Consider the following 27,116-nt stretch of genomic DNA (forward strand, 5'->3'; position numbering starts at 1 on the left):
ACCTCTCCTTCTTGATGGTAGCGATGTGAACAGGTAGTGGCTCGGTGGTTGTTGTCCTTGATGATCTTTTTGGCTTTCCTGTGACATCGGGTAGTGTAGGTGTCCTAGAGGGCGGGTAGTTTGCCCCCGGTGATGCGTTGTGCAGACCTCACTACCCTCTGGAGAGACTTACGGTTGTGGGCAGAGCAGTTGCCGTACCAGGCGGTGATACAGCCCGACAGGATGCTCTCGATTGTGCATTTGTAAAAGTTTGAGTGTTTTTTGTTGCACCTTCTTCACCATGCTTTCGGTGTGGGTGGACCATTTCAGTTTGTCCGCGATGTGTACGCCGAGGAACTTAAAACGTTCCACCTTCTCCACTATTGTCCCATCGATGTGGATAGGGGTGTGCTCCCTCTGCTGTCCACGATCATCTCCTTTGTTTTGTTAACGTTGAGTGTGAGGTTGTTTTCCTGACACCATACACTTTTTGGCCTTCCTGTGACATCGGGTGCTGTAGGTGTCATGGAGGGCAGGTAGTTTTCCCCTGTGATGTGTTGTGTAGACCGCACCACCCTCTGGAGTGCCTTGCGGTTGAGGACAGTTGCCGTTCCAGGCTGTGATACAGCCCGACAGGATGCTCTCGATTGTGCATCTGTAAAAGTTTGTCAGGGTTTTGTGTGACAAGCCAAATTTCTTCAGCCTCCTGAGGTTGAAGAGGCGCTGTTGCGCCTTCTTCACCACGCTGTCTGTGTGGGTGGACCATTTCAGCTTGTCTGTGATGTGAACTTTCCACCTTCTCCACTGCTGTCCCTTCGATGTGGATAGGGGGGGTGCTCCATCTGCTGTTTTCTGAAGTCCACGATCATCTCCTTTGTTTTGTTGACGTTGAGTAAGAGGTTGTTTTCCTGACACCACACTCCGAGTGCCCTCACCTCCTACCTGTAGGCTGTCTCGTCGTTGTTGCTAATCAAGCCCACTACCGTTGTGTCGTCTGCAAACTTGATGATTGAGTTGGAGGTGTGCATGGCCACGCAGTCCTGGGTGAACAGGGAGTACAGTAGGGGGCTGAGCACGTACCCTTGTGGGGCCCCAGTGTTGAGAGTCAGCGAAGTTGAGATGTTGGTTCCTACCTTCACCACATCTATGATGTGTGTAAAATACTTTTTTGAAGTTTGTACTGATTATGATGAGCTAATGCTAAGCTATTTGCCAGCTCTGTGTGGGGCCATGTTTGTTGACATTATACAATGCATTCTGGGTGTCACTTAAACGTCTGTCAGACCAAAGGTGTTATAACAAAATGAGGTGAAGGAATGGTTTTTACTAAGTTATTTCAATCAATGGTGAACTCACCCGTGATGTGATGAATTGTAAGTAATAACTTCTATTAGCATGTTGTGGTTTCTGTCAGCCGAGAGTTAGCTAAATATGACCGCATGTGTTACCTCAATCTTTCCTCGGTTAGCGCTAGGACTAGTGTAGCCTACATTTTCCAGTTTGGATGATTGTGTTATGCTGTCGCTACTTCTGTGAATGTTTAAACATTGCATCCAAAAATAAACTGGTCAAATTCAGGACATAACTTTCTAAGGACTGTGTTTGTGCAAAATGTTTCTGCAAAAAAACAGTGTTGCCAGCTGAAACGCTGACTGTTGCGTCAATCGAAACTGGATGTTCACACCGGCTTGAGCGTACGCTGCAGGGACCACTGTAGAATGATCACAGCGGTTTGTTGGTACTTGTCAAAGGGTTAATTAAATATGTTTCTGGTTCATTACACTTACCATATACTGTGAGTAACATTTTTAGCATAGCTTACTTACATGTTTCTATTAATTTCTGTTTAGGTTTTTTTTTTCTCGTTCTCAATTTCATCTATATCTCCGTCCACCCTGTCCCCTTTTCTCTACTTCTCTCCATCCAGTGTATACATAGAGATCTAGCAGCGAGGAACGTCCTGGTCACAGAGAGCAACTTCATGAAGATTGCTGACTTTGGTCTGGCCAGGGACGTCCACAACATCGATTACTATAAAAAGACAACTAACGTGAGTACTGGGGGGGGGTGCACTTGAGGAGTGTATGCTGTGTTGTGTTTGTTAGTGTGTTCTGTAATGTTGTGAGGGGGTGTATGTGACAGTCAACTCCATTTCAATTTAGTTAATTCATGAAGTAAACCGAAATTCCTTAAGGAAAATTTGAATTTCAGTTTACTTTCTGTATTGTGTAAGTTGAGCCTCCCTCCGTCCTTCTCAGTCTTGGCAGAGACAGGAGGTAGTAGTCTGCGGGGGACTGATTCCTTCATCCCGCTCCCACTGCTTTTCAAACCACACCCTCCTGCTCCCACTGACTTCTTGTCCGATTCCCACCCGCTCCAGAAAGAACTGGTCCCGAACGCGGCCGCCATACTGCAATGTTATTGTAAGTCAGGGGTTGCCAATTACATTCTGCCGTGGGCCAATTTTTCCTTGAGCGGATGGTCGGTGGCCGGAACATAGTTATAAATAATTTGTACACTGCAAATTGACCGCATGAATCCCAAACAGATATAGTATTTGACAAAAACGTAATCATTTCAAACCTTGATTACATTGGAATATGAGCAAATATTACTGCTGAGCGATTAGCAGACCTGCCAACATGCACGCATTTTGCGTACCAACTATGCAATTCTCTGTCCATGTACGTAGGTACGAGATCCGAGTTAAAAGTATGCAGAAATGAAAAGGGCCTGATATATATATATTTTACATCTAAATAAAAAATAAATCCACTGAATAAATCTAACATCCCGATTCTCGAGCTGCAACACACAGACATGTACGGAGTTTGTGTCAACGGACATGGAGATCAATACATCATTATTCGACGTAGCTACCCCGTGTCTCCCCCTCCTCTTGTTTGTTGTGATGCTGACTGTCAGCTGTACGTAAACACATAGACAAATCAATTTTTGACTCCGTGTGTTGTGGAAAGGTAAACACTAATTGTTTCAAGCTAACGTTAGCAAACATAAGATGGACATTCAGTGGGCTCTAAAGTGCCAGCAGTTCACTCACATTTGCTAGTGAATTAAATGAAATGCAAATGCAAAAAATAACTGGTTGCATTTGTGCAAGTGTGATATAAATTTAATTCTGTGTATCCATTAGTTGTATTTTCCATGTAACATTAGGAGGATCACGGAACCTGATAGACTGTAACTGTAATTATGATCCACGCCACAAAAAGCATTACAAAAGTATAATCAAAAATAAATAGAAAAATCTTGGCATTAAATGGAGGAGTCGGGAGTTTAGAAGACTGCGCGATGAAGAATGAATGAGTGTCCGGTATTAGCGGCAATGCTTCTAAAATGCCTTTGCATTAGATTTGAGATTTTATCAATTAAGAAAATCTGAAATGTATGCCCTGCATAGAAATACAATAGGCACCTTTACATAGGCTGAAACACCAGACTCTTCTAGCGAACAGCGGTCAGATTCCCTTTGCGGTAGCCTACTTAAGCATTGTGTAGCTAGTTTGCGGTCTGTGTCGATGCAATCATTTGTTTTTCATGTTTTCAAAATGATATTGCTTTTAGTGTTGATTAGGAACCGTGTCTAAAAAGCCAATACTTGTGAGCTGGCCCTTGTGATTGGCCCTGTTTGAGAGGTGACAAGCGTTCCTCTACTATATAGACTAAACTTGGGGGCATGTGCTAAGAAAAGCTTTATAGATCATTATCTCCATTCTACACTGTACATGTAATCTCCAAGAATAAAGGTCCTTTGTGTGTTCTTTCTTATTTGATATTGTTAGTGACTTTTACCATATGTGTAAATGGAATGCTGTCAAGAAAGTATTCCAACCTTTTATTGACTTGATTTGGTACAATTCTATAATTGCGATCAGACTCACGAACAGCGCATGCACGAGCATGCAGGGGGGGAAAGAAAATCCCAATTCGGCGAGTTGAATCTCCACGCGTCTGGTACTTTAAAAAAGTTGGACAGGGTTGGCAGGTCTGGATTAGTGCTTTTTGATGTCGGTTTGATTATGAAAAAATAATAACGGTTGTCACAATCTTCTTCGTCAGAAGATAAAGAGAAATCATTGTGGGACCAATACGCAGTGAGATCGTATGTACTCATCTTCTTTATTAAAGAAAAGAAGGGAAACCAAAATAAACACGCACACAAAACACAATGACGAATAACAGTCTGATAAGGCAAAAGGCTATACACAGAACAATCTCCCACAAAACACAAACAAATCACATACCAATATATAGGACTCTCAATCAGAGGCAACTAAAAACACCTGCCTCCAATTGAGAGTCCAACACCCAATTACCTAGACATAGAAATACTAAACTAGAGAGAACATAGAAATACAAAAAACATAACCCAAAACCCGGAAATAATACATCAAACACCCTTCTAAGCAAACCACCACCCCGAACCACATAAAACAAATACCCTCTGCCACGTCCTGAACAAACTACAATACAAATAACCCCTATTACTGGTCAGGACGTGACAACGGTTTTCAATTTCGGTTTCAGTAATGTTTTTAAACATTAAATGCACTATGCATTATGTGAGTTGAATGCTGTAACAACGCATTAATACATGTCCCATGATAGTAATGACTGCACATGACTGGTTATTACTTATTATCCATCATTTATTCACATTACTTGACTTTGTGTATATTTTATTTGATGACTTAATTTCATTCCATGTCATTATCTCATCTCTATACAGCTGCTGCCTGTGCTGTCTGACAAAAGTACTATTTTGTAGTTATTCAAAGTAAATAAGGCATACTTTTATGACTGCTGAATACCAACTATAAATCACTTAGATCATGTATGTTCAAGTAGAAATACCTTGCGAAGCAACAGCTGCTCTCTATGTCAGCAATCGTGCACTCTTCACTCTTCCATAGAAGCAGTCATAAAAGAGACACAGACCAGACAAGTAGATGTGCAATGGATTATGGTCATTATAGTTAATTATCACATTTTATGCACTAAACTATGTAGAAAATTGGCCTGTTTGAAACTACAAATCCCTACTACATTTCACAGTTCAGGCTGGATCTGATTTATCTCTAGATCCAAAAACTATTTAAATGGAATTCAAAATAATTAAACCAACGGTCAATTAGTTGTTTAAAAAAAAAAATGAAATGGTTAATCGCTCAGCAATATCACATATATCTTTATTTATGCGTGGGACTTACTTGGGAACAGATTTCCTACACTGAACAAAAATATAAACACAACATGTAAAGTGTTGGTCTCGTGTTTCATGAGCTGAAATAAAATATCACAAATGTTCCATACTCACAAATGTGTTTACATCCCTGTTAGTGAGGATTTCTCCTGACAGGTGTGGCTGATTAAACAACATGATCATTACAAAGGTGCACCTTGTGCTGGGGACGATAAAAGGCCACTCTAAAATGTGCCGTTTTGTCACAACACAATGCCACAGATGTCTCAAGTTTTGAGAGAGCGTGCAATTGGCATGCTGACTGCAGGAATGTCCACCAGAGCTGGTGCCAGATAATGTAATGTTAATTTCTCTACCATAAGCCGCCTCCAAAGTCATTTTAACTTCTCTAGGCTAGGGGGTGGTATTTTCACGTCCGGATGAAAAGCGTGCCCAAAGTAAACTGCCTGCTACTCAGGCCCAGAAGCTAGGATATGCATATGGTTAGTAGATTTGGATAGAAAACACTCTAAAGTTTCTAAAATTGTTTGAATGATGTCTGTGAGAATAACAAAACATATTTGGCAGGCGAAACCCAGAGGACAAACCATCTAGGATTTTGTTTTTGTTGATTTCCTTAGATGAACTGTAAATATAAATATATAAATATAAATATAAGATATACAGTTGAAGTCGGAAGTTTACATACACTTAGGTTAGAGTCATTAAAACTCGTTTTTCAACCACTCCACAAATTTCTTGTTAACAAAGTATAGTTTTGGCAAGTTGGTTAGGACATCTACTTTGTGCATGACACAAGTCATTTTTCCAACAATTGTTTACTGACAGATTATTTCACATATAATTCACTTCATGTTTTTTGCGACTGCACTTGAAGAAACTTTCAAAATTCTTGACATTTTTCAAGTCTTAAAGTAATGATGAACTGTCATTTCTCTTTGCTTATCTGAGCTGTTCTTGCCATAATATGGGCTTGGTATTTTACCAAATAGAGCTATCTTCCGTATACCATCCTTACCTTGTCACAACACAACTGATTGTCTCAAACACATTAAGAAAGAAATTACACAAATTAACATTATGTACACCACATGACCAGAATTATGTGGATGCTTGATCGCCAAATTTGGACCCACCTATTGGAGAACCCTGTTTTAGGTTTATGTGACACAGCTCGCTTTGCAGCCCCATTCCCATCAATTAGGCCACCCTAGTCAAGATCAAAATGCGCTAAAATAAAAAAATACCAGGGATAAAATACCATAGATTCTCACTTGGCCCATTTATATTAGGCTATCAGTATTATTGGGCTATATCACCAATAGGGTAGACATAGTTTGAAAGAGAGTAGACCTTTAATTGGGGCGAAATATAGGAGAGTGGACCCTTACTTGACTTGAGATACATTTTGCATAACTTTTAGGAGCGGGATGATTTTCGAGGAGAGTAAAATACATGTTATCAATAATTATTTCCAGTCAATGTCGGAGTCTAAACTATAGTGTATCATATTTAGGAAGACAACTGTGCCGTGCTTCTCCGCCCATATAGCCTAGTCTACAGGCTGTTTCATTGAGACCACACATACAGTGTGACCAGTGCCTTCAGAAAGTATTCATACCCATTGTTAAAGCCTGAATTCAAAATTAATTAAATAGTATTTTTTTATCACACACAATACCCCATAATACAATTTTTGCTAATTGATTGAAAATGAAAATGAAATATATAATTTACATAAGTATTCACATCCCTGAGTCAATAAACCTTTTAGAATCACCTTTGGCAGGGATTACAGCTGTGAGTCTTTCAGAGTAAGGCTCTTAGAGTTTTGCACACCTGGATTGTACAACATTTGCACATTCTTCTTAAAAATAATCTTCTAGCTCTGTCAAGTTGGTTGTTGCTATTTTCAAGTCTTGCCATACATACATACTTATGTGTGGTGTTGGATTTGCCCCAAAGATAACACTTTGAATTCAGGACATAAAGTTAATTTCTTTGACAAAGTTTTACTTTAGTGCCTTATTGCAAACAGGATGCATGTTTTGGAATATTTGTATTCTGTACAGCCTTCCTCCTTTTCACTCTGTCATTTAGTTTAGTATTGTGGAGTAACTACAATGTTGTTGATCCATCCTCAATTGTCCTCCTATCAAAGCCATTAAACTCTGTAACCATTTTAAAGTCACCATTTGCCTCATGGTGAAATCCCTGAGCAGTGTTCCTCCCTCTGGCAACTGAGTTAGGAAGGACGCCTGTATCTTTGTAGTGACTGATGTATAGCATCCAAAGTGTATTTAATAACTTCACCATGCTCAAAAGGGACATTCAATGTCATTTTTTTTTCATCTACCATGCGAACCATTAGAAAACCTCCCTGGTCTTTGTGGTTGAATCTGTGCTTGAAATTCACCCAGGTGCAGACAGTGTTGAAGTAACAAACGTCTTTTACTAGAACAGGGGGTAGGCAAAACAACAGGTCTAGGGCAGGCAGAGGTCGGTAATCCAGATCAGAGAAACATGAGACAAAGGGCGGCTGTGAGGCATGGTTTTGATTCTAGACACATGAAATGTAGAATGTATACAGGTGGGTACGGGGCAGCATAAGATGAACAGGAGAGGGGCAAATGACCTTGGAGATGGGGAAAGGGCCAATAAATTGGGGGGAAAGTTTGCAGGACTCCACCCGACGGGGCAGATCCTGGGTGGACAGCCATACCTTCTGCCTGAGACAATACAGGGGAGCCGGGTTCCGGTGGCAGTCCGCTTGTCGTCGATACCTGGAGGTGGTCTTGAGAAGGGCCGACCGGGCTCTCTTCCAGGTACGATGACAGCGGCAGACAAACAACTGGGCCTAAGGTATGCCGACATCTTGCTCAGGGAAGAGCGGGGGGCTGATAACCCAGGGAACACTCAAAGGGTGAGAGACCCGTGGCTGAACAAGGAAGGGTGTTGCGGGTATATTCGATCCACACTAGTTGCTGGCTCCAGGTGGTGGGGTTGGCGGAGACCAGGCAGCGAAGGGTCGTCTCCAGGTCTTGGTTGGCTCGCTCCGACTGGCCGTTGGACTGGGGGTGGAACCCGGAGGACAGGCTGGCCGATGACCCAATGAGTGTGCAGAAGACTTCCATAACTGGTACGAGAGCTAAGGACCCCGGTCAGAGATCATGTCCACTGTGGGTCCATGAATCCGTGCTACACCATGAGCTGGGCTGTCTCTTTGGCAGAGGGTAGCTTAGGGAGAGGAATTAAGAGGGCGACTTTGGAAAACCGGTCCGCTACTGTCGGGATGGCTGTGTTGCCATCAGACCGGGGGAGACCCATGACAAAGTCCAGGGATATGTGAAACCAGGGACGGTGAGGGTAAGGCAGAGTCTTGTTCTGCGCACAGATTTTGCATGCGGCGACGAACGCAGAGACGTCAGGAACCATGGTAGTCCACCAAAAGCTCTGTTGCACAAAGGCCAGGGTCCGACGGGAGCCCGGGTGGCAGGCAAGCCTGGAGGCTTGGACCAAGGAGCGGACCGCGTTAGGAACAAACATCCGGTTCGGCTGGGAATGTTGCGCCTCACGAACCTGCTTCCCTATTACAGGTTCTTCCCTATTCCAGGTTATTGTTGTCAATCCACACAATGAATGGATGTTCCGCCCCCTCCAGCCAGTGCCTCCACTCCTCCAATGCCATCTTCACCGCGAGAAGCTCACGATTCCCCACATCGTAGTTCCTCTCCGTGGCGTTGAGGCGATGGGAGAAGGCGGCGCAAGGATGTAACTTGAGGTCCAGGGCAGAACGCTGGGACAGGACAGCCCCCACTCTGACATCTGTAGCATCGGCCTCCAAAACAAACTGCCGGGACAGGTCATGATGAACCAAGATGGGAGCTGTGGTGAAATGGTGTTTGAGATCCCGGAACGCCCGATCAGCAGCTGGGAGAGGTGAGTTCAGACAGGGGGGAAGCCAGGGTGCTGTAACCTCGGATAAAGCGGCGATAAAAGTTGGTGAATCCCAGGAAACGTTTCAGCTGCCCCCTCGACATAGGCTGGCACCAATCCACCACCGCTCTCACCCTCCCGGGATCCATCTGTACTCTCCCTGTAGCGATGGTGGGGCAATGCAATTCACACTTCTCTGCTTTCACAAAAAGCTGGTTTTCTAGGAGAACCTGTCAGATGTGGAGCATGTCTTCTTGGGCGGAGCGGGAGAAGACAAGGATGTCGTCGAGGTAGACGAAGACAAACCGGTTCAACATGTTGCGGAGAACATCATTAACCAGAGCCTGAAACACAGCTGGTGCATTGGTAAGGCCAAATGGCATGATGGCATCAGGAGTACCAGCTGGCCCCCTGGAGCGGCTTGAAGGCCGAAGAGATGAGGCAGTCTTCCACTCATTTTGAAAGCAGTCTTCCACTCGTCCCCTTCCCATATCCTCACCAGGTGGTAGGCATTTCGTAGGTCCAGCTTGGAGAACACGGTGGCCCCCTGGAGTGACTTGAAGGCCAAAGAGATGAGTGGCTGAACGGGCTCCAGCCCATGATGGCACCAGCAGACCAGTCAATAAGGGGATTGTGTTGCTGGAGCCAAGAGAATCCCAATACCACGGGAACCTGAGGAGACTTAATGAGCAGGAATTGAATTGTATTGTCTCGCTGTGGTTCCCTGACACCTGTAGGTTGATGGGGGTGGTATTGTGGGTGACCCGGTCTATAGAGCGCCCGTCCAGCGCTCTAACATCCATGGGAATGGAGAGAGGCTGAGTGGGGATGCCCAGCTTGGACGCCAGGGTCGCGTCCATAAAGCTCTCATCGGCCCCAGAGTCGATGAGTACCCGGAGAGATTTCGATTGGTTCCCCCACAGCAAAATGGCATGAAAAGGGGTACGAGTAAGGGGAGAGGAAAAGTTCTCCCTATGGCCTACCAGAGTACTCGCTCCTACCGGTGAGCCTGGTCTTTTAGTGGACAGGTGGAGACGAAATTGCCAGTAGTCCCGCAATACAGGCAGCCTAGCTCTGCCTAGTTGCATTGGCTCAGGAAGAGGTGAATCGGCAGACTTCTGAGACTCTCAGGGGAACTCGGGTAGCCTCGGGTTCTCTCGGCAAAGGCGCCGTCGAGGACTTCCGGGATGCCTCGGAGGCGAGGTTGAATCCTTGTGCGGGCAAAATCAAATCTCCTCTCCTTCCTTCATTCCCGTAGTCGCCCATCGATCTGAATGGTCAAGGCAGTGAGCAAGTCGAGATCCATCTGTAGTTTCCGGGCTGCAAGCTCGTTCTTTACTTCCTCTGAAACTCCGTGCTGGAGCATGTCGAACAGTGCTTCCGGGTTCCAGGCACTCTCAGCTGCCAATATGTGGAAATCCCCCGCATTGTATGCCACACTGCAGCATCAAAAACTTTCTTTACCACCGCCACAAACTCCTCCAGACATAAGCATACGACCGACTGTTGTTCCCATACTGCAGAAGGCCAGGTGAGAGCACTTGCGGACATTAGCGTGATGAGGTATGCTATCTTAGAGCAGGGGAAGGAGGAGGGCTGCAGCTCGATGATGAGGGAACACTGAGCGAGAAACGGCCAACAGGTGCCCGACTCTCCATCGAAGTGTTCCGGGGTTGCCGGGGAAGTGGAGCTGCTAACAGCCGGGTTACTGAGGGGCTGGGAGGTTACCGTTGTGATAGTCTGCCTAACAGACAACCCGCAGAATTGCTCCAGCAATGTGTTCAACGCTCCGTCATGGCATTCATCACGAAGCAACTCCTCGTGCCTTCCGATGGTGGCTCCTTGGGGGGAGGTGGAGTTGCAGGGCTGGTCCGAGTCTGCTGGGTCAGTCAAGGTCAGTTCGTACTATCACGTTCCAGGGACGACCCAGATGCAGACAGTGTCGAAGTAACAAAGGTTTATTTGCTAGAACAGGGAGCCATCAAAGCGACAGGTCAAGGGCAGGCAGAGGTTGGTAATCCAGATCAGACTCCAAAGGGTACAGAACGGCAGGCAGGCTCAGGGTCAGGGCAGGCAGAATGGTCAAAACCGGGAAAACTAGAAAAAAGAAACTAGAAACAGGCAGGAGCAAGGGGAAAACCGCTGGTAGGCTTGACGAACAAAACGTACTAGCAACAGACAAACAGAGAACACAGGTAGAAATACACTGGGGATAATGGGGAAGATGGACGACATCTGGAGGGGGTGGGGACAAGCACAAAGACAGGTGATCCAGATCAGGGTGTGACACTATGCAACTTATTATGTGACTTGTTAAGCACATTTTTACTCTTGAACTGATTCAGGCTTGCCATAACAAAAGAGTTGAATCATTATTGACTCATGATATTTCAGCTTCTCATTTGTTTAAAAAAATGTAATTTCTAAAAACATAATTCCACTTTGACATTATGGGGTATTGTGTGTAGATCAGTTACACAACACCTCAATTTAATCTATTTTAAATTCAGGCTGTAACACAACAAAATGTAGAATGTGTTTATACTTTCTGATGGCACTGTAGATAATGAATAGCCTACAAAACAAAGACAAAATGGTTTTGAAATAATCTTGCATAACTTTGATAGGAGCAGGACAATTTGCAGGCAGACACAAATAAATGTGTTATCAATATTTATTTACAGTCAATGTTGGAACCTAAACTATAGCCTATCATATTTAGGAAGTTAATTTCCACGGAAAGACCATTGCACATGCTCATCCATTCATACAACATACAGGTTTCATTGAGACCAAACATAGGCACATTTGATCTCCCACGCCCAACACAATAGAGAAGAGCTAGGTTACTGAACTTGAAGCAAAATTATCATTTGAGAGTTTGTAAATATTGCGACAAAGAGCTGCTTTTAATACAATAGATAAGAAAGACAACTGTTGTAAATAATCTGTGGACCCAAAAATATTTTCATCCCAAAGTTATCTGTCTGACCACCCGCTCCCACCCACAGCATGAAAAATGCAGGCTGCACCGCAATGCTCTCTGTCGGGCCCGCAGCTCTCTAACTGGAGGTTCCCAGGCCATCAGTGAATGCAGTGCTTCTATAGAGGCTCTGCACTAGTTTGTGCCTCCTCTCTTGTACCTTCACTTCCATAGCCACTTGTCCAAACAGACCAAGAGAGATACTGAAATAGAGGGAGAGCAACAGAGTGCTTGACATCTCCATAGCAGACCCCCAATAGCATTCATCTGATTCCCACTGTAGAGCACAGCACAGCCTGCCCATCCTCCTTTAGTATGCATGGCTGCCTTTTCATTACACGCTGAGAACCTAGCCTAGTTGAAAACAACAAGAACCACAAAAACAACAAACCACAGCACAGCACAGCACAGCATGAGCCATAGACAATGGGTGATTGTGATGATGATGATAATCACCAATCCATCAGTCTTTACAATAGTATGTTCTAGTCTTGGAGAAATTAGACTTATATCAGAAGGCCTAATAAAAAGATAGGGGCAGAACTAATGTTAATCATCATCATGCTTATCATCTGCCCCTACCTTTCTATTACCCATTCTAAAATAATTTCTCCTACACTGTAACTTCAGTGTGCGTGAATGTATTTGACCCTGCTTGTCACTTAGCTATCCATGCTGCAGTGTTTAATGGCATGTAGCTATAAACTCTGTCTTTATCGGCAACCCAGTTTATCTGCTAACTGCTATAAACGTGTGACAGTACCTCTGGGAAATCCGTATTGATATTCCCAGATCTAATGAGATTCTTGGGAATACCAGGAACCTGGAAGAGTGCATGAATTAAAAAATTCTGATTGGCCAAGAAATATTGGTCATGAAATACCCTGTCTGTGTATAGATATTTAAATGTTACCTTTTTGACCTATTGACCTTTGACCTGTGTGTGTGTGTGTGTCCTCCTCAGGGTCGTCTCCCAGTGAAGTGGATGGCTCCAGAGGCGCTGTTTGACCGTGTGTACACTCACCAGAGTGATGTGTAAGTACTGTACCTTGGTTTTACTCTCTCACACACACAATTCGCTTACTGTTTTAGAAAGAGGAACGCAGCCTAAACTGTGTTCATTAGGCACCCAACGTAAGAAAACCTGTTAAAACCAGCCGTTTTAAAAAGTTTGCCATTGTGTGCCCTAATGAACACGACCCTGGCATATACACTGGCTGTAGCTTTCTGATGCAAATTGTTTTGCAGTGAGACCCAGGGGGTAAGAGGTTGGGCTGGTGGTGGAGGAATGGGTACAGGAGGTTAGTGAGGTGATTTGGTGGTGGCGGAATTAGGGGGTGCAGGGGGATTTGTTTGGTGGGTGGGGTGTGTACTGGCCGGCCTGTTGGTGAAAGGGAAAGTTTCACACGGCCTGATGCTGTTACTAATCTGCCCGTCTTCAAAGCCTCTGGAAGGAGCCAGAGCCCCCCTCCCCCTGCCCTGTACTTAAGTCTCCCCTAGGCCTCCTTCAATTCAATTCTCAATTCAAATCACATTTTGAATTCAAATCAAATAAATGTTATTGGTCGCGTACACTTATTTTGCAGATGTTATCACAGGTGCAGCAAAATGTTTATGTTTCTAACTGCAACAGTTGGCAATGGCACACTGAGCCATTGCCAACTGAAAGTTACGGTCCCGAATGAAAAGAAAATCTGTCTTGGGTCAAGATCTGGCAGAAAAGCGGATGATGCACACGTAATTTCAATAGCAGGTGATTTTATCTTTAATTTGGGCTGAGCAAGTAGCCTACAGCATTCATACAGACATTGAAAAGTCAAATTCAAGGACTTTTAAGGACTTTTTCAAGTACTTAATTGTAATTTTCTTGGACCTACATTTTATATTGAATTGTTGTAATAGCCTTTAGAAAGAAATCTCCCCCCAAAATGTATGCAAAAAAGTATGCATTACCACTTAGAGAATAATGCATGTTTTATTAAGCCTTCCCAATGGCATTATGCATTGACATTACAATTTTTTTAGATTCTAAAACATGTCAGAATAGAGTGGGTATTGCCTGACTAAATAAGACCACATGCAACAGTAGATTTTTGAATGAAGTCTGTGGTAGCTAGTCAGTTTCTCCATTTGAAATGAAAGAGTTATTGAGGGGTTATTGTATCATGTTTTAAAAATGAGAAAGTGAGCAAAAACTGTGTTCCCTTTGTAATGGAACGCTTTATATGGAAAACCAAGTTGAAGCCTACATTCAGTGTTGTCTTGCTCATAATAACCAAACATTTTTTTCCAAAATGAGAGCAACAGACTAGCGCAGCACCCGTTAATTGAAACAGCGGGAAACAAATTAAAGCGGTTACAAAAAACTCATTGGAGCAGTAGAACTTCTAAATCGGCTTCCATAACTTCAAGGACTTTTTAAGGACTAAATAGCCTAGAGTAAATGTCTGATTATCAAAGTAGACTGTATTGCGCATAGCAAATATTCAACCAAGACTGAACTTGTTATACCTGGTTTGCATACACAAAAAGTTCACTGCATACACAAAAAGTTCCCCGGGATACGTTAGAGTCGGTACAGCCACCTGGTTTCTTCAAGCATCGCGCCGACAGAAACTAACATCTCTCTGGTAAGAAGAAGGGCGGGGGTGTATGCATAATGATTAACGAGTCGTGGTGTGATCATAACAACATCCAGGAACTCAAGTCCTTTTGTTCACCTGACCTAGAATTCCTTACAATCCAATGCCGAACGCATTATCTACCAAGAGAATTCTCTTTGATTATAATCACAGTCGTGTATATCCCCCCCCCAAGCAGACACCTCGACGGCCCTGAAAGAACTTCATTGGACTCTATGTAAACTGGAAACCACATATCCTGAGGCTGCATTTATTGTAGCTGGGGATTTTAACAAGGCTAATCTGAAAACAAGGCTCCCTAAATGTTATCAGCATATCAATTGCGTGACCCGGGCTGGCAAAATTCTGGATCATTGTTACTCTAACTTCTGCGACGCATACAAAGCCCTCCCTCGCCCTCCTTTCGGCAAATCTGACCACAACTCAATTTTGTTGCTCCCAGCCTATAGGCAGAAACTAAAACAGGAAACGCCCGTGCTCAGGTCTGTTCAATGCTGGTCCGACCAATCTGATTCCACACTTCAAGATTGCTTCGATCACGTGGACTAGGATATGTTCCGGATAGCGTCGAACAACAACATTGATGTATACGCTGATTCGGTGAGCGAGTTTATTAGCAAATGCATCGGTGATGTTGTACCCACGGCGACTATTAAAGCCTTCCCCAACCAGAAACCGTGGATTGATGGCAGCATTCGTGCAAAACTGAAAGCATGAACCACTGCTTTTAATCAGGGCAAGGCGACCAGAAACATGACCGAATACAAACAGTGTAGCTATTCCCTCCGCAAGGCAATCAAACAAGCTAAGCGTCAGTATAGAGACAAAGTAGAGTCGCAATTCAATGGCTCAGACACGAGAGGTATGTGGCAGGGTCTACAGTCAATCACGGACTACAAAAAGAAAACCAGCCTCGTTGCGGACCCCGATGTCTTGCTCCCAGACAAACTAAACAACTTCTTTGCTCGCTTTGAGGACAATACAGTGCCACCGACACGGCCCGCTACCAAAACCTGCGGGCTCTCCTTCACTGCAACCAACGTGAGAACAACATTTAAACGTGTTAAACCCTCGCAAGGCATCCCTAGCCACGTCCTCAGAGCATGCGCAGACCAGCTGGCTGGTGTGCTTACGGACATATTCAATCAATCCCTATCCCAGTCTGCTGTTCCCACATGCTTCAAGAGGGCCACCATTGTTCCTGTTCCCAAGAAAGCTAAGGTAACTGAGCTAAACTACTATCGCCCTGTAGCACTCACTTCCGTCATCATGAAGTGCTTTGAGAGATTAGTCAAGGATCATATCACCTCCACCCTACCTGACACACTAGACCCACTCCAATTTGCTTACCGTCCCAATAGGTCCACAGACGACGCAATCGCAATCACACTGCACACTGCCCTAACCCATCTGGACAAGAGGAATCCCTATGAAACAATGCTGTTCATTGACTACAGCTCAGCATTTAACACCATAGTACCCTCCAAACTCGTCATTAAGCTCGAGCTCCTGGGTCTCGACCCCTCCCTGTGCAACTGGTCCAGGACTTTCTGACGGGACGCCCCCAGGTAGTGAGGGTAGGTAACAACATCTCCACCCCGCTGATCCTCAACACCGGGGCCCCACAAGGGTGCTTTCTCAGCCCTCTTCTGTTCTCCCTGTTCACCCATGACTGCGTGGCCATGCACACCTCCAACTCAATCATCAAGTTTGCAGATGACACTACAGTGGTAGGCTTGATTACCAACAACGACGAGACGGCCTACAGGGAGGAGGTGAGGGCCCTCAGAGTATGGTGTCAGGAAAACAACCTCACACTCAACGTTAACAAAACAAAGGAGATGATCGTGGACAGCAGAGGGAGCACACCCCTATCCACATCGATGGGACAATAGTGGAGAAGGTGGAACGTTTTAAGTTCCTCGGCGTACACATCGCGGACAAACTGAAATGGTCCACCCACACCGAAAGCATGGTGAAGAAGGTGCAACAAAAAACACTCAAACTTTTACAAATGCACAATCGAGAGCATCCTGTCGGGCTGTATCACCGCCTGGTACGGCAACTGCTCTGCCCACAACCGTAAGTCTCTCCAGAGGGTAGTGAGGTCTGCACAACGCATCACCGGGGGCAAACTACCCGCCCTCTAGGACACCTACACTACCCGATGTCACAGGAAAGCCAAAAAGATCATCAAGGACAACAACAACCCGAGCCACTGCCTGTTCACCCCGCTATCATCCAGAAGGCGAGGTCAGTACAGGTGCATCAAAGCTGGAACCGAGAGACTGAAAAACAGCTTCTATCTCAAGGCCATCAGATTGTTAAACAGCCATCAATAACATTGAGTGGCTGCAGCCAACATTCTGACTCAAATCTCTACTGTACTCTATACCATCTACTGCATCTTGCCTATGCCGTTCGGCCATCGCTCATCCATATATTTACAGTGCTGTGAAAAAGTACTTTCCCCCTTCCTGATTTCTTATTTTTTTGCACATTTCTCACACTTAAATGTTTCAGATCGAATAATACACAAAGATAACCCAAGTAAACACAAAATACAGTTTAAGTGACAATTTTATTTATTAAGGGAAAAAAGCTATCTGAACCTTCATGGCCCTATGTAGAAAAGTAATTGCCCCCTAAACCTAATAACTGCAATCAAGTGTTTGCGATAATTGGCAATGAGTCTTTCACATTGCTGTGGAGGAATTTTGGCCCACTCTTCTTTGCAGAATTGTTTTAATTCAGCCACATTGGAGCGTTTTCGTGCATGAACCGCCTTTTTAAGGTCACACCACAGCATCTCAATCAAATTCAAGTCCGGACTTTGACTAGGCCACTCCAAAACCTTCATTTCTTTTTTTTAAGCCATTCAGAGGTGGACTTGCTGGTGTGTTTTGGATCATTGGCCTGCTGCAGAACCCAAGTGCGCTTCAGCTTGAGGTCATGAACTGATGGCCGGACATTCTCCTTCAGGATTTTTCGGTAGAGAGCAGAATTCATGGTTCCATCAATCACAGCAAGTCGTCCAGGTCCTGAAGCAGCAAAGCAGCCCCAGACCATCACACTACCACCACCATATTTGACTGTTGGTATGATGTTCTTTTTCTGAAATGCTGTGTTACTTTTATGCCAGATGTAACGGATTGCACACCTTCCAAAAAGTCCAACTTTTGTCCCGTCAGTCCACAGAATATTTTCCCAAAAGTCTTGTGGTTCATCAAGATGTTTTTTTTGCCAAAAGTGAGACTAGCCTTTGTTCTTTTTGGTCAGCAGTGGTCTTCACCTTGGAACTCTGCCATGGATGCCATTTTTTACCCAGTCTCTTTCTTATGGTTGAGTCATGAACACTGACCTTAACTGAGGCAAGTGAGGCCTGCAGTTCTTTAGATGTTGTTGTGGGTTCTTTTGTGACCTCTTGGATGAGTCGTCGCTGCGCTCTTGGGGTAATTTTGGTAGGCCGGCCACTCCTGGGAAGGTTCACCACTGTTCCAAATGTTCTCCATTTGTGGATAATGGCTCTCACCCTGGTTCGCTGGAGTCCCAAAGCTTTAGAAATGGCTTTGTAACCCTTTCCAGACTGATAGATGTCAATTACTTTGTTTCTCATCTGTTCTTGAATTTCTTTGAATCGCGGCATGATGTCTTGCTTTTTGAGATCTTTTGGCCCACTTCACTTTGTCAGACAGGTTCTATTTAAATTATTTCTTGATTCAACAGGTCTGGCAGTAGTCAGGCCTGGGTGTGGCTAGTGAAATTGAACTCAGCTTTCCAAAAAAATGTGATTAACCCTAGTAAATTCATGATTTAACAAGGGGGGGATATTACTTTGTCACATAGGGCCATGAAGGTTCGGATAGCTTTTTTCCCTTAATAAATAAAATGATCACTTAAAAACTGCCTTTAAACAGCCTTCAAAATTCAAGAAAATGATGTCATGGCTTTAGAAGCTCCTGATAGGATTAATTGACATAATTTGAGTCAATTGGAGGTGTACCTGTGAATGTATTTCAAGGTCTACCTTCAAACTCAGTGCCTTTTTGCTTGACATAGGAAAATCTAAAGAAATCAGCCAAGACCTCATAAAAATAATTGGAGACCTCCACAAGTCTGGTTCATCCTTGGGAGCAATTTCCAAATGCCTGAAGGTACCACATTCATCTGCACAAACAATAGTACATAAGTATAAACACCATGCGACCACGCAGCCATCATACCGCTTAGGAAGGAGACGCGTTCTATCTCCTAGATATGGATGTACTTTGTTGCGAAAAGTGCAAATCAATCCCAGAAAAACAGCAAAGGACCTTGTGAAGATGCTGGAGGAAACAGGTACAAAAGTATCTATATCCACAGTAAAACTAATCCTACAGACATAACCTGAAAGCCCGCAAGCAAGGAAGAAGCCACTGCTCCAAAACCGCCATAAAAAAGCCAGACTACGTTTTGCAACTGCACATGGGGACAAAGATTGTAATTTTTGGAGAAATGTCCTCTGGTCTGATGAAACAAAAATAGAACTGTTTGGTCATAATGACCATCGTTATGTTTGGAGGATAAAGGGGGAGGATTGCAAGCCGAAGAACACCATCCCAACCATCCCACGAGGGTGGCAGCATCATGTTGTGGGGGTGCTTTGCTGCAGGAGGGACTGGTGCACTTCACAAAGTAGATGGCATCATGAGGAAGCAAAATTATGTGGATATATTGAAGTAACATCTCAAGACATCAGTCAGGAAGTTAAAGCTTGCTCGCAAACCGCTTGCTCGCAAACCAGGTACAAACCTGACTCAGTTACACCAGCTCTGTCAGGAGGAATGGGCCAAAATTCACCCAACTTATTGTGGGAAGCTTGTGGAAGGCTACCCAAAACGTTTGACCCAAGTTAAACAATTTAAAGGCAATGCTACCAAATACCAATTGAGTGTATGTAAACTTCTGACCCACTGGGAATGTGATGAAAGAAATAAAAGCTGAAATAAATAATACTCTCTGCTATTAATCTGACATTTCACATTCTTAAAATAAAGTGGTGATCCTAACTTACCTAAAACAGGGAATTTTTACAAGGATTAAATGTCAGGAATTGTGAAAAACTGAGTTTAAATGTATTTGGCTAAGGTGTATGTATGTAAATTTCCGACTTCAACTGTATTTACATGGGCCAGTGGAATGACAATAGGTGAGCGATGGATTCAAAGTGTCATTGAATGGAGCAAAGGGATGTGTTAACAAACAGAGAGATGCAGAGGGAGAGATAGAAAGAGAGAACAAACGCAGGGCCAGTTATGTCAACAGATCGATGGAGAGAGAACCACAGGAGCAAATAAAAGGTCACGGTGTCTTTGTGTCGTGTTATGGCCTCTTTGGGTCACTAAGGTAGGCGTGTTGCTCTGTGTGTGTGTGTGTGCCGCCTTTCCCTGCGGGTGCTATAATACACTCTTTGTTGCTTCCAACTCACACACTGCCATGAAGAGTAATCTTTTATTTAACCTTTATTTAACTAGGCAAGTCACTTAAAAACATATTCTTATTTACAATGACGGCCTACCACGGCCAAACCCGGACGACGCTGGGCCAATTGTGCACCGCCCTATGGGACTCCCAATCACGGCCGGTTGTGATACAGCCTGGAATCGAACCAGGATCTGTAGTGACGCCTCTAGCACTGAGATGCAGTGCCTTAGACCGCTGCGCCACTCTGAGCCCTAAATTAATGTTAGGGGTGAACATTTATAGAGAATGGTTAGCGGAATCAATTAATTCCATTGATTCCATAATTAATGGAATCAATGGAATGATGTAGCTGTAAACAGTTACCCTTCAACCCTTTGTTTCTCTGAGCAGTAGCAGTTGAAATCGTGTAAAAAATAAGAAAGAATAAGTCTAGTACTTCATTGCCATCAATTGTTATCACTTGTATGTATGTATGTATGTATGTATGTATGTATGTATGTATGTATGTATCAATGGATGCATAACATGATAATAGTAATGAAAGCATTCATGTTGAATATGTGTGTTTTGTGTTTTTCTTCCCAGCTGGTCATTTGGGGTGCTGATGTGGGAGATCTTCACCCTCGGGGGTTCTCCGTACCCTGGTATCCCCGTAGAGGAGCTCTTCAAGCTGTTGAAAGAGGGCCATCGTATGGACAAGCCTGGCAACTGCACCAATGAGCTGTATAATACAATTTTTATCACTTTATCTCATACACACACACACACACACTATGCAGGCAGGCAGAAACACACATGCACAAATGTGCACACACACACACACAAACCCTACTGGGGTCCCCACCCTCACCCCATCTCTATCAGACCCATGATCCTACACAGCTGGCCTGGGCCTGTATCAATGTTGTCATTCACAATGGGCCCTTTCCAGTTACACAGCACATAATGTCACTGCCTGCACCGGTATTGTCGGACCTAATGTTCTCACACTGTACTAGAAATCTACAGTGGAGACAGACAGACCTAGGATAGGATTGGTATTGGCATGCATTTGTCTTAAACGTTAGAGTGCAGAGAAATAGAACCAGCATAGCTCTGTGTTTGGATTGGCTGGTTCATACCTTGACACCTAGGCTCAGAGAAATTAGTCTTTATCATCTCACCACTTTTGACAGGCAATTGGACAATGATTTTATAAATGTGCATCAGTCTGTTGAATGGGTGGCATGGCATGTGTTTTGGAAATAAAAACAATGAAGTACTTTTACTAACCATTCATACTCCTTGTTTCTCTCTCTCTGCTCTCTCTCTCTCTCTCTCTCTCAGGTACATGATGATGAAAGACTGTTGGCATGCCATCTCCTCCCACCGGCCCACCTTCAAGCAGCTGGTGGAGGATCTAGACCGCATCCTCACCCTGGCCACGAATGAGGTGAGGGCACGAACCAGAGTCATTCCACTTCACCTTTTCGTATCTAGAATCTGGAGCCAGAGCAGTTCACTTACTTCCAGGGTTGGGGTCAATTGCCTTTCAATTCAGGAAGAAAACTATTTTTTCTGTTGAAAGGCATTGAGTAAACATGGAATTGGAATTTCAGTTTACTTCCTGAATTAACTGAATTTAAATGAAGTTGACCCCAACCCTGCTGACCTTGTTTTCGTGGAAGTACTTGGTCAATGAGAAGTATGACGTAAAAGCATGTCAGGCTTCTCTCCTAAAGCTTGGAAAAAGGTGAACACATTACATTACATTACATTTAAGTCATTTAGCAGACGCTCTTATCCAGAGCGACTTACAAAATGGTGCATTCACCTTATGATATCCAGTGGAACAACCACTTTACAATAGTGCATCTAAATATTTTAAGGGGGGGGTTAGAAGGATTACTTTATCCTATCCTAGGTATTCCTTAAAGAGGTGGGGTTTCAGGTGTCTCCGGAAGGTGGTGATTGACTCCACTGTCCTGGCGTCGTGAGGGAGCTTGTTCCACCATTGTGGTGCCAGAGCAGCGAACAGTTTTGACTGGGCTGAGCGGGAACTGTGCTTCCTCAGAGGTAGGAGGGCCAGCAGGCCAGTGGTGGATGAACGCAGTGCCCTTGTTTGGGTGTAGGGCCTGATCAGAGCCTGAAGGTATGGAGGTGCCGTTCCCTTCACAGCTCCGTAGGCAATCACCATGGTCTTGTAGCGGATGCGAGCTTCAACTGGAAGCCAGTGGAGAGAGCGGAGGAGCGGGGTGACGTGAGAGAACTTGGGAAGGTTGAACACCAGACGGGCTGCGGCGTTCTGGATGAGTTGTAGGGGTTTAATGGCACAGGCAGGGAGCCCAGCCAACAGCGAGTTGCAGTAATCCAGACGGGAGATGACAAGTGCCTGGATTAGGACCTGCGCCGCTTCCTGTGTGAGGCAGGGTCGTACTCTGCGAAAACATGATACAGGCTCACGGACACTCCAATTGCCAGGGCAAGCAAAGTTGATCAAAGTTGATTAACCAAGAATGTTGAAAAGCATTAGAAGGATCCTGCGTTGGCTGACACATGACCTTTACAATGACCAGAAAATGGCTGCTTGATTCAAACCAGGCCCCAGAGCTGTGGCCATGGCCCACTGATGTTGCCCAATCATCAAAAGATACTTTGAGCTATTCCTCGCCTCAGAATAATGGCTTGTGTTTCTTTCCGTTCCCCTCCTGTTGTGTGTGATATCCATGCGCGGGCCTGAAGAGGGGCTATGGATGGAAATATGTCAGGGCTCGTTTGGCTTCAGTCTGGGCCTCCATAGATTATGCCAAAATCTCCAACTTCAGTGTTTCAGAGTTTGAACTTTTGAAATGTAATAAAGCGCCTTTCTTTTTTTCCCTTATTTTTAAACCGCTCTTTAGTAATGTGAGACGCCTTGTGTTGAGCTGAGAAATGGAAGCCAGCACTCGTTTTTATAAGAACGCTCAAACCCCAACAACGCTTCTCTTCTTCCTCCCAACTCACTCTCAACTATTTCTTAACCTCACAACTATTCCAAAAGCTGCCACAAAAGACAAGAGAAAAAAAGGAGGGAGGAGGGTGCAGGGATGAAGATGAAAAGAGCAAAAACAACTGCAAAATGCTGGTTCAAGTAAAAAAAAAAAGCCCTAACATTAGAGATTCTCCAGTATTTTTGTGTACTTTTTAGACAATTGTTTTGAAAGTAAATTTAAGGGCCAAAAATGATCCCCGAAAAATGGTTACTATGTCACATATGTGCAGATATATGCACCATGTCATTGCTCTCTCTTCTCACTCTGCTGTGTGTTCATCTTGCTAGCTGTCACTCAAATGGCGAGGGGCTGAAGCTCATTGGCTAGAACTCGAATTGCAAGGGGGCTGGCACACATGGGGGAAAATGGCACAGAACAGCTTCCAGGAAAAACCCTTGCTTTCAAATGTTGTGGCTAATTGAGGTAAAACAGTAATTCTGATCATAGATTATGGATGTATGAACTACAGATTGGCACATCCAGCTCAAAGCAGGAGGTTTAAAAAATACTTAGTAGTTGCCAAAGTTCCGGAGCATGTCTTTAATAACATAATTTACGTTTTTTATCTTTTCCTTGGTTTTTGGGATATTTTTTTTCAGTCATTCTCCTACTGTGCTCAAATCCACATTCCAATTTCAGATGTCAGGTTTGTTCTGATTGTGCTGGGTAGTGACGTGAAGCAGAGCGGTATGGATGAAGCCCAGGGTTGGGTATCTCTTATCTTTTTCTCTCTCTCTCGCTGTCTCTGGTCTTTTTTCCTCTCTGGTTTCTCTTTATCTCTGGGCTCCACACCCTCTCTCTACCTCGCTCTCCCCCCTTTTTCACTGGTCTCTCTTTTCTCTCTCTGGTCTTCCCCCTCTCTTTCTTTCTTGTTCTCTCATTCACGTTCTCTCGCGCTCTCTGGGTGTTCTCCCTCGCCCGCCCAGACACATTGAACCATTTTATACTGAGACTAACAGCAACCAGGTCAGCATTGCTCTATGTGAACTGTGCTGGAAAGTTCCCCTCTCTTTAGCCCACACCCCATTTATGAGGTATTATTCATCGACATATTTTCATACGGATCCGATATCAAATCGTTTTCTCTCCTGGCGCCAACATTTTTCATAAATCCGTCCAGCGTGATTTGGGAATAGTTTATATTTTGCATAAATAAAATAATAAAAATGATACACTCCACAAGATCCTCTCCACATGTCCATCACTGTCCTCCTGAAACTGTCTTCATGCCTGTCTCTATTTCAGTATTTTCCATTTGTCTCTCTCTCTCCTCTCTCACTCTCCTCTAAACCTGTGAGTGTAATAGTTCTACCTTCTCACCCTGTCTGTGTATAGGAGTATCTGGACCTGTGTGCCCCAGCGGAGCAGTATTCTCCCAGCTTCCAGGACACACACAGCTCCTGTTCCTCCGGTGACGACTCCGTGTTCTCCCATGACCCCCTGCCAGACCAGCCCTGCCTCCCCAAGTACCAGCACATCAATGGAGGCGTCAAAACATGAGCCCTCCCCTCCTCAATCCCCCCCATCCAGCTCCAGCCTGACCAACCCCCCCCAAAACCCCCCCACAAAGCGACACTTCCATAGAGAGAAAATTAGATATACCCCCACCACCAACCCCACAAACCTCCTGGCCCCCAACCCCCCTCTGGCTCCAAATGGACTAACGGACCCAGATGGGACTGGGCTGGTGGCAGTGCTGCTTTTAGAACTGAACACACACACACGTTTGCACACACACTCATACACATGTTCAAGGTCTTAAGGAGAGGACCGGGACCCTTCATCAGTGTTCCTCTTGACTGACTGAATGAATATCTGTTCCCAAGGGTCCACCTCCTCTCCTTTCTTGCTGTTTTATTTGTTCCAGTTGTTTTCCACAAGAGTTTGGAATTTACTATTTTTGCATTTCATGATTCCATTCCGTTGGCTGCATTCCAAGACTTTTGCTTGTTCCCAGAGGGAAAAGATGGACCGTAATGTACGGAAAAAACAAGGGACTCATAAAGAGGACGACAAAATAGGAAACTGAAAGGACTGAAAGAAAGAATCAACTAACAAAAACAGATGAATAGGAGAAGAGCGCATACAGACACTGCCTCTTCTTTATATTTTGTAATATTGTCTTGTTTCTTTATACCTTCTCTTGATAAGCCCACACACTTATTATTGTTATGGAGAAAAATAATACGCAGTATATAGGGCTGGGTATATTTGTAAATATATTCAAATATGTATAAATATATATTATATATTTACAATGAATTATTTTTTGTATGGACTCCAGAATTATTCCCCCTCTCCCCTCCCTCATTGGGTTTGAGACTGGTGTGTCATCACCCAGGTTATGTTTCTGTTCACTTGTGTTCTTTTAAACACAACACACACAAATATAGGCATGCACACACATACACATATACGCACACACACAAAAACACACACACTCTCACTCTCATTCAATGACACAGTGGAGTATTGGCTTTCAGGGAAAGAGGTAGCTTGTTAATTTATTGATTTTTTAAAAAAAAATGAAAACAAAAAGATTTAAAAAAAAAAAAAAATTTGAAATAGTAAGAAAGATATAATGCTATTAATGACGCTGATATTAAATAATCCATTATGTTTATTATCGTAATTTAAAATTCTCTTTCAGAGGTAACAGAAACAAAAGCTATTTTTAGTAGTGGGTGTTTGAAAGTACTGTACATTTTATTGTCTGCTAATCCCTTTCTTATGTAGATAATGCAGTTTCTATCCAGTCATTTTACTCTATCTTAGGTTTGCATTTGAAATTATATGATTTCTGGATATTTATATATGATTGAAAAGAAAAATGATTTTGGAACTACCCACAAGCAATCTGTGAGACTCCAAATTCACACCAGAGGGTTCAAAGCTGAAGAACAAAAGTATTAAATCATTCAAGTATTTTTTTTTCTACTGGACCAAGTTTAAGATGTTCTTTGCTAGTGTTCTTGACACATTTGCAAAATTAAAGATGGAAAAACAAGTGTTTGTGTTGATTTCTATTTTGTGTAATCACACTATTCAGTCAAAAGTTACTAGTTTCTGCGATCTTGTCATGTCCTTGAGAGAGAAAAGAGGTCTGAGAATGGCTATATTTATTATCAACTTAATCGATAATGGCTGTGTTCATATAGTTAATGGCACTGTATTCATATAAGCAAAGAAATAACATTAATAGCAACATACAGCAAGACAATGGCATAAAAAACTGAGTTGGTTAAAATATCACCAAATTAATTCAACTTTAATTAAAATGTATGATAATTTTGCCTGCCAGTCTATAGGAGGGGTGGAGGAATGATGTGTCTAGTTGTAGGGCCTGGAATGAAGTTAGGAAAATTGCCCAGAACAGGGTTCGCTGGAGCTGCACTGTTGAGGCCCTTTGCTCCTTTAGAAGCTAAAAAGAATAAGGGCTCGATTCAAACTGTATCACAGAAGATCTGTGGTTTGGCACGATTGAAATGTATAAATGCAATGTTCCTGCGTTCACAGAGACTACATTCACGGTACATGCTGCATATGTCGCCTCAATTGGAAATTACCTTTACATTTCAATCGCACTATTGTATTCATATTTTTATTTAACTAGGCAAGTCAGTTAAGAACAAATTCTTATATTACAATGACAACCTACCCCGGCCAAATCCTCCCCTAACTATACCGCGGATCTTCCGCGATACGGATTGAATCAAGCCCTAAGTCAAGTCAAGTTGGAAGGCCAACGATTGTTAAGAGTAGACATTAGCAATTGCATTCTTTAGAGTAAATCTTAATTCCCTCACCCTCAGTAACCACGTGTTGACTTGTCTTGCTCTGAGAATCTCAGAGTGCACTGCACCCCCACCCCTGTGACT

At 43.8% G+C, this 27,116-nt stretch overlaps 1 protein-coding gene across 7 annotated transcripts in view; it reads left to right on the top strand.

Annotated features, from left to right (window-relative positions):
• LOC106579428 (fibroblast growth factor receptor 2) overlaps window positions 1-26,245 on the top strand; it is a 125,914-nt gene extending 99,669 nt beyond the window's left edge. For all 7 annotated transcript variants that reach the window (XM_014159332.2, XM_014159331.2, XM_014159330.2 and 4 more), the window contains 5 exons: window positions 1,907-2,029; window positions 13,087-13,157; window positions 20,813-20,950; window positions 21,554-21,659; window positions 24,574-26,245. In XM_014159332.2, coding sequence (XP_014014807.1) covers window positions 1,907-2,029; window positions 13,087-13,157; window positions 20,813-20,950; window positions 21,554-21,659; window positions 24,574-24,738 — 603 coding nt within the window. In that variant the 3' untranslated portion in view covers window positions 24,739-26,245. The remainder of the gene's footprint in view (window positions 1-1,906; window positions 2,030-13,086; window positions 13,158-20,812; window positions 20,951-21,553; window positions 21,660-24,573) is intronic.
• The last annotated feature ends 871 nt before the right edge of the window (window positions 26,246-27,116 follow it).

This window comes from Salmo salar, chromosome ssa19 (assembly GCF_905237065.1).
Source record: "Salmo salar chromosome ssa19, Ssal_v3.1, whole genome shotgun sequence".
Classification (NCBI taxonomy): domain Eukaryota; kingdom Metazoa; phylum Chordata; class Actinopteri; order Salmoniformes; family Salmonidae; genus Salmo; species Salmo salar.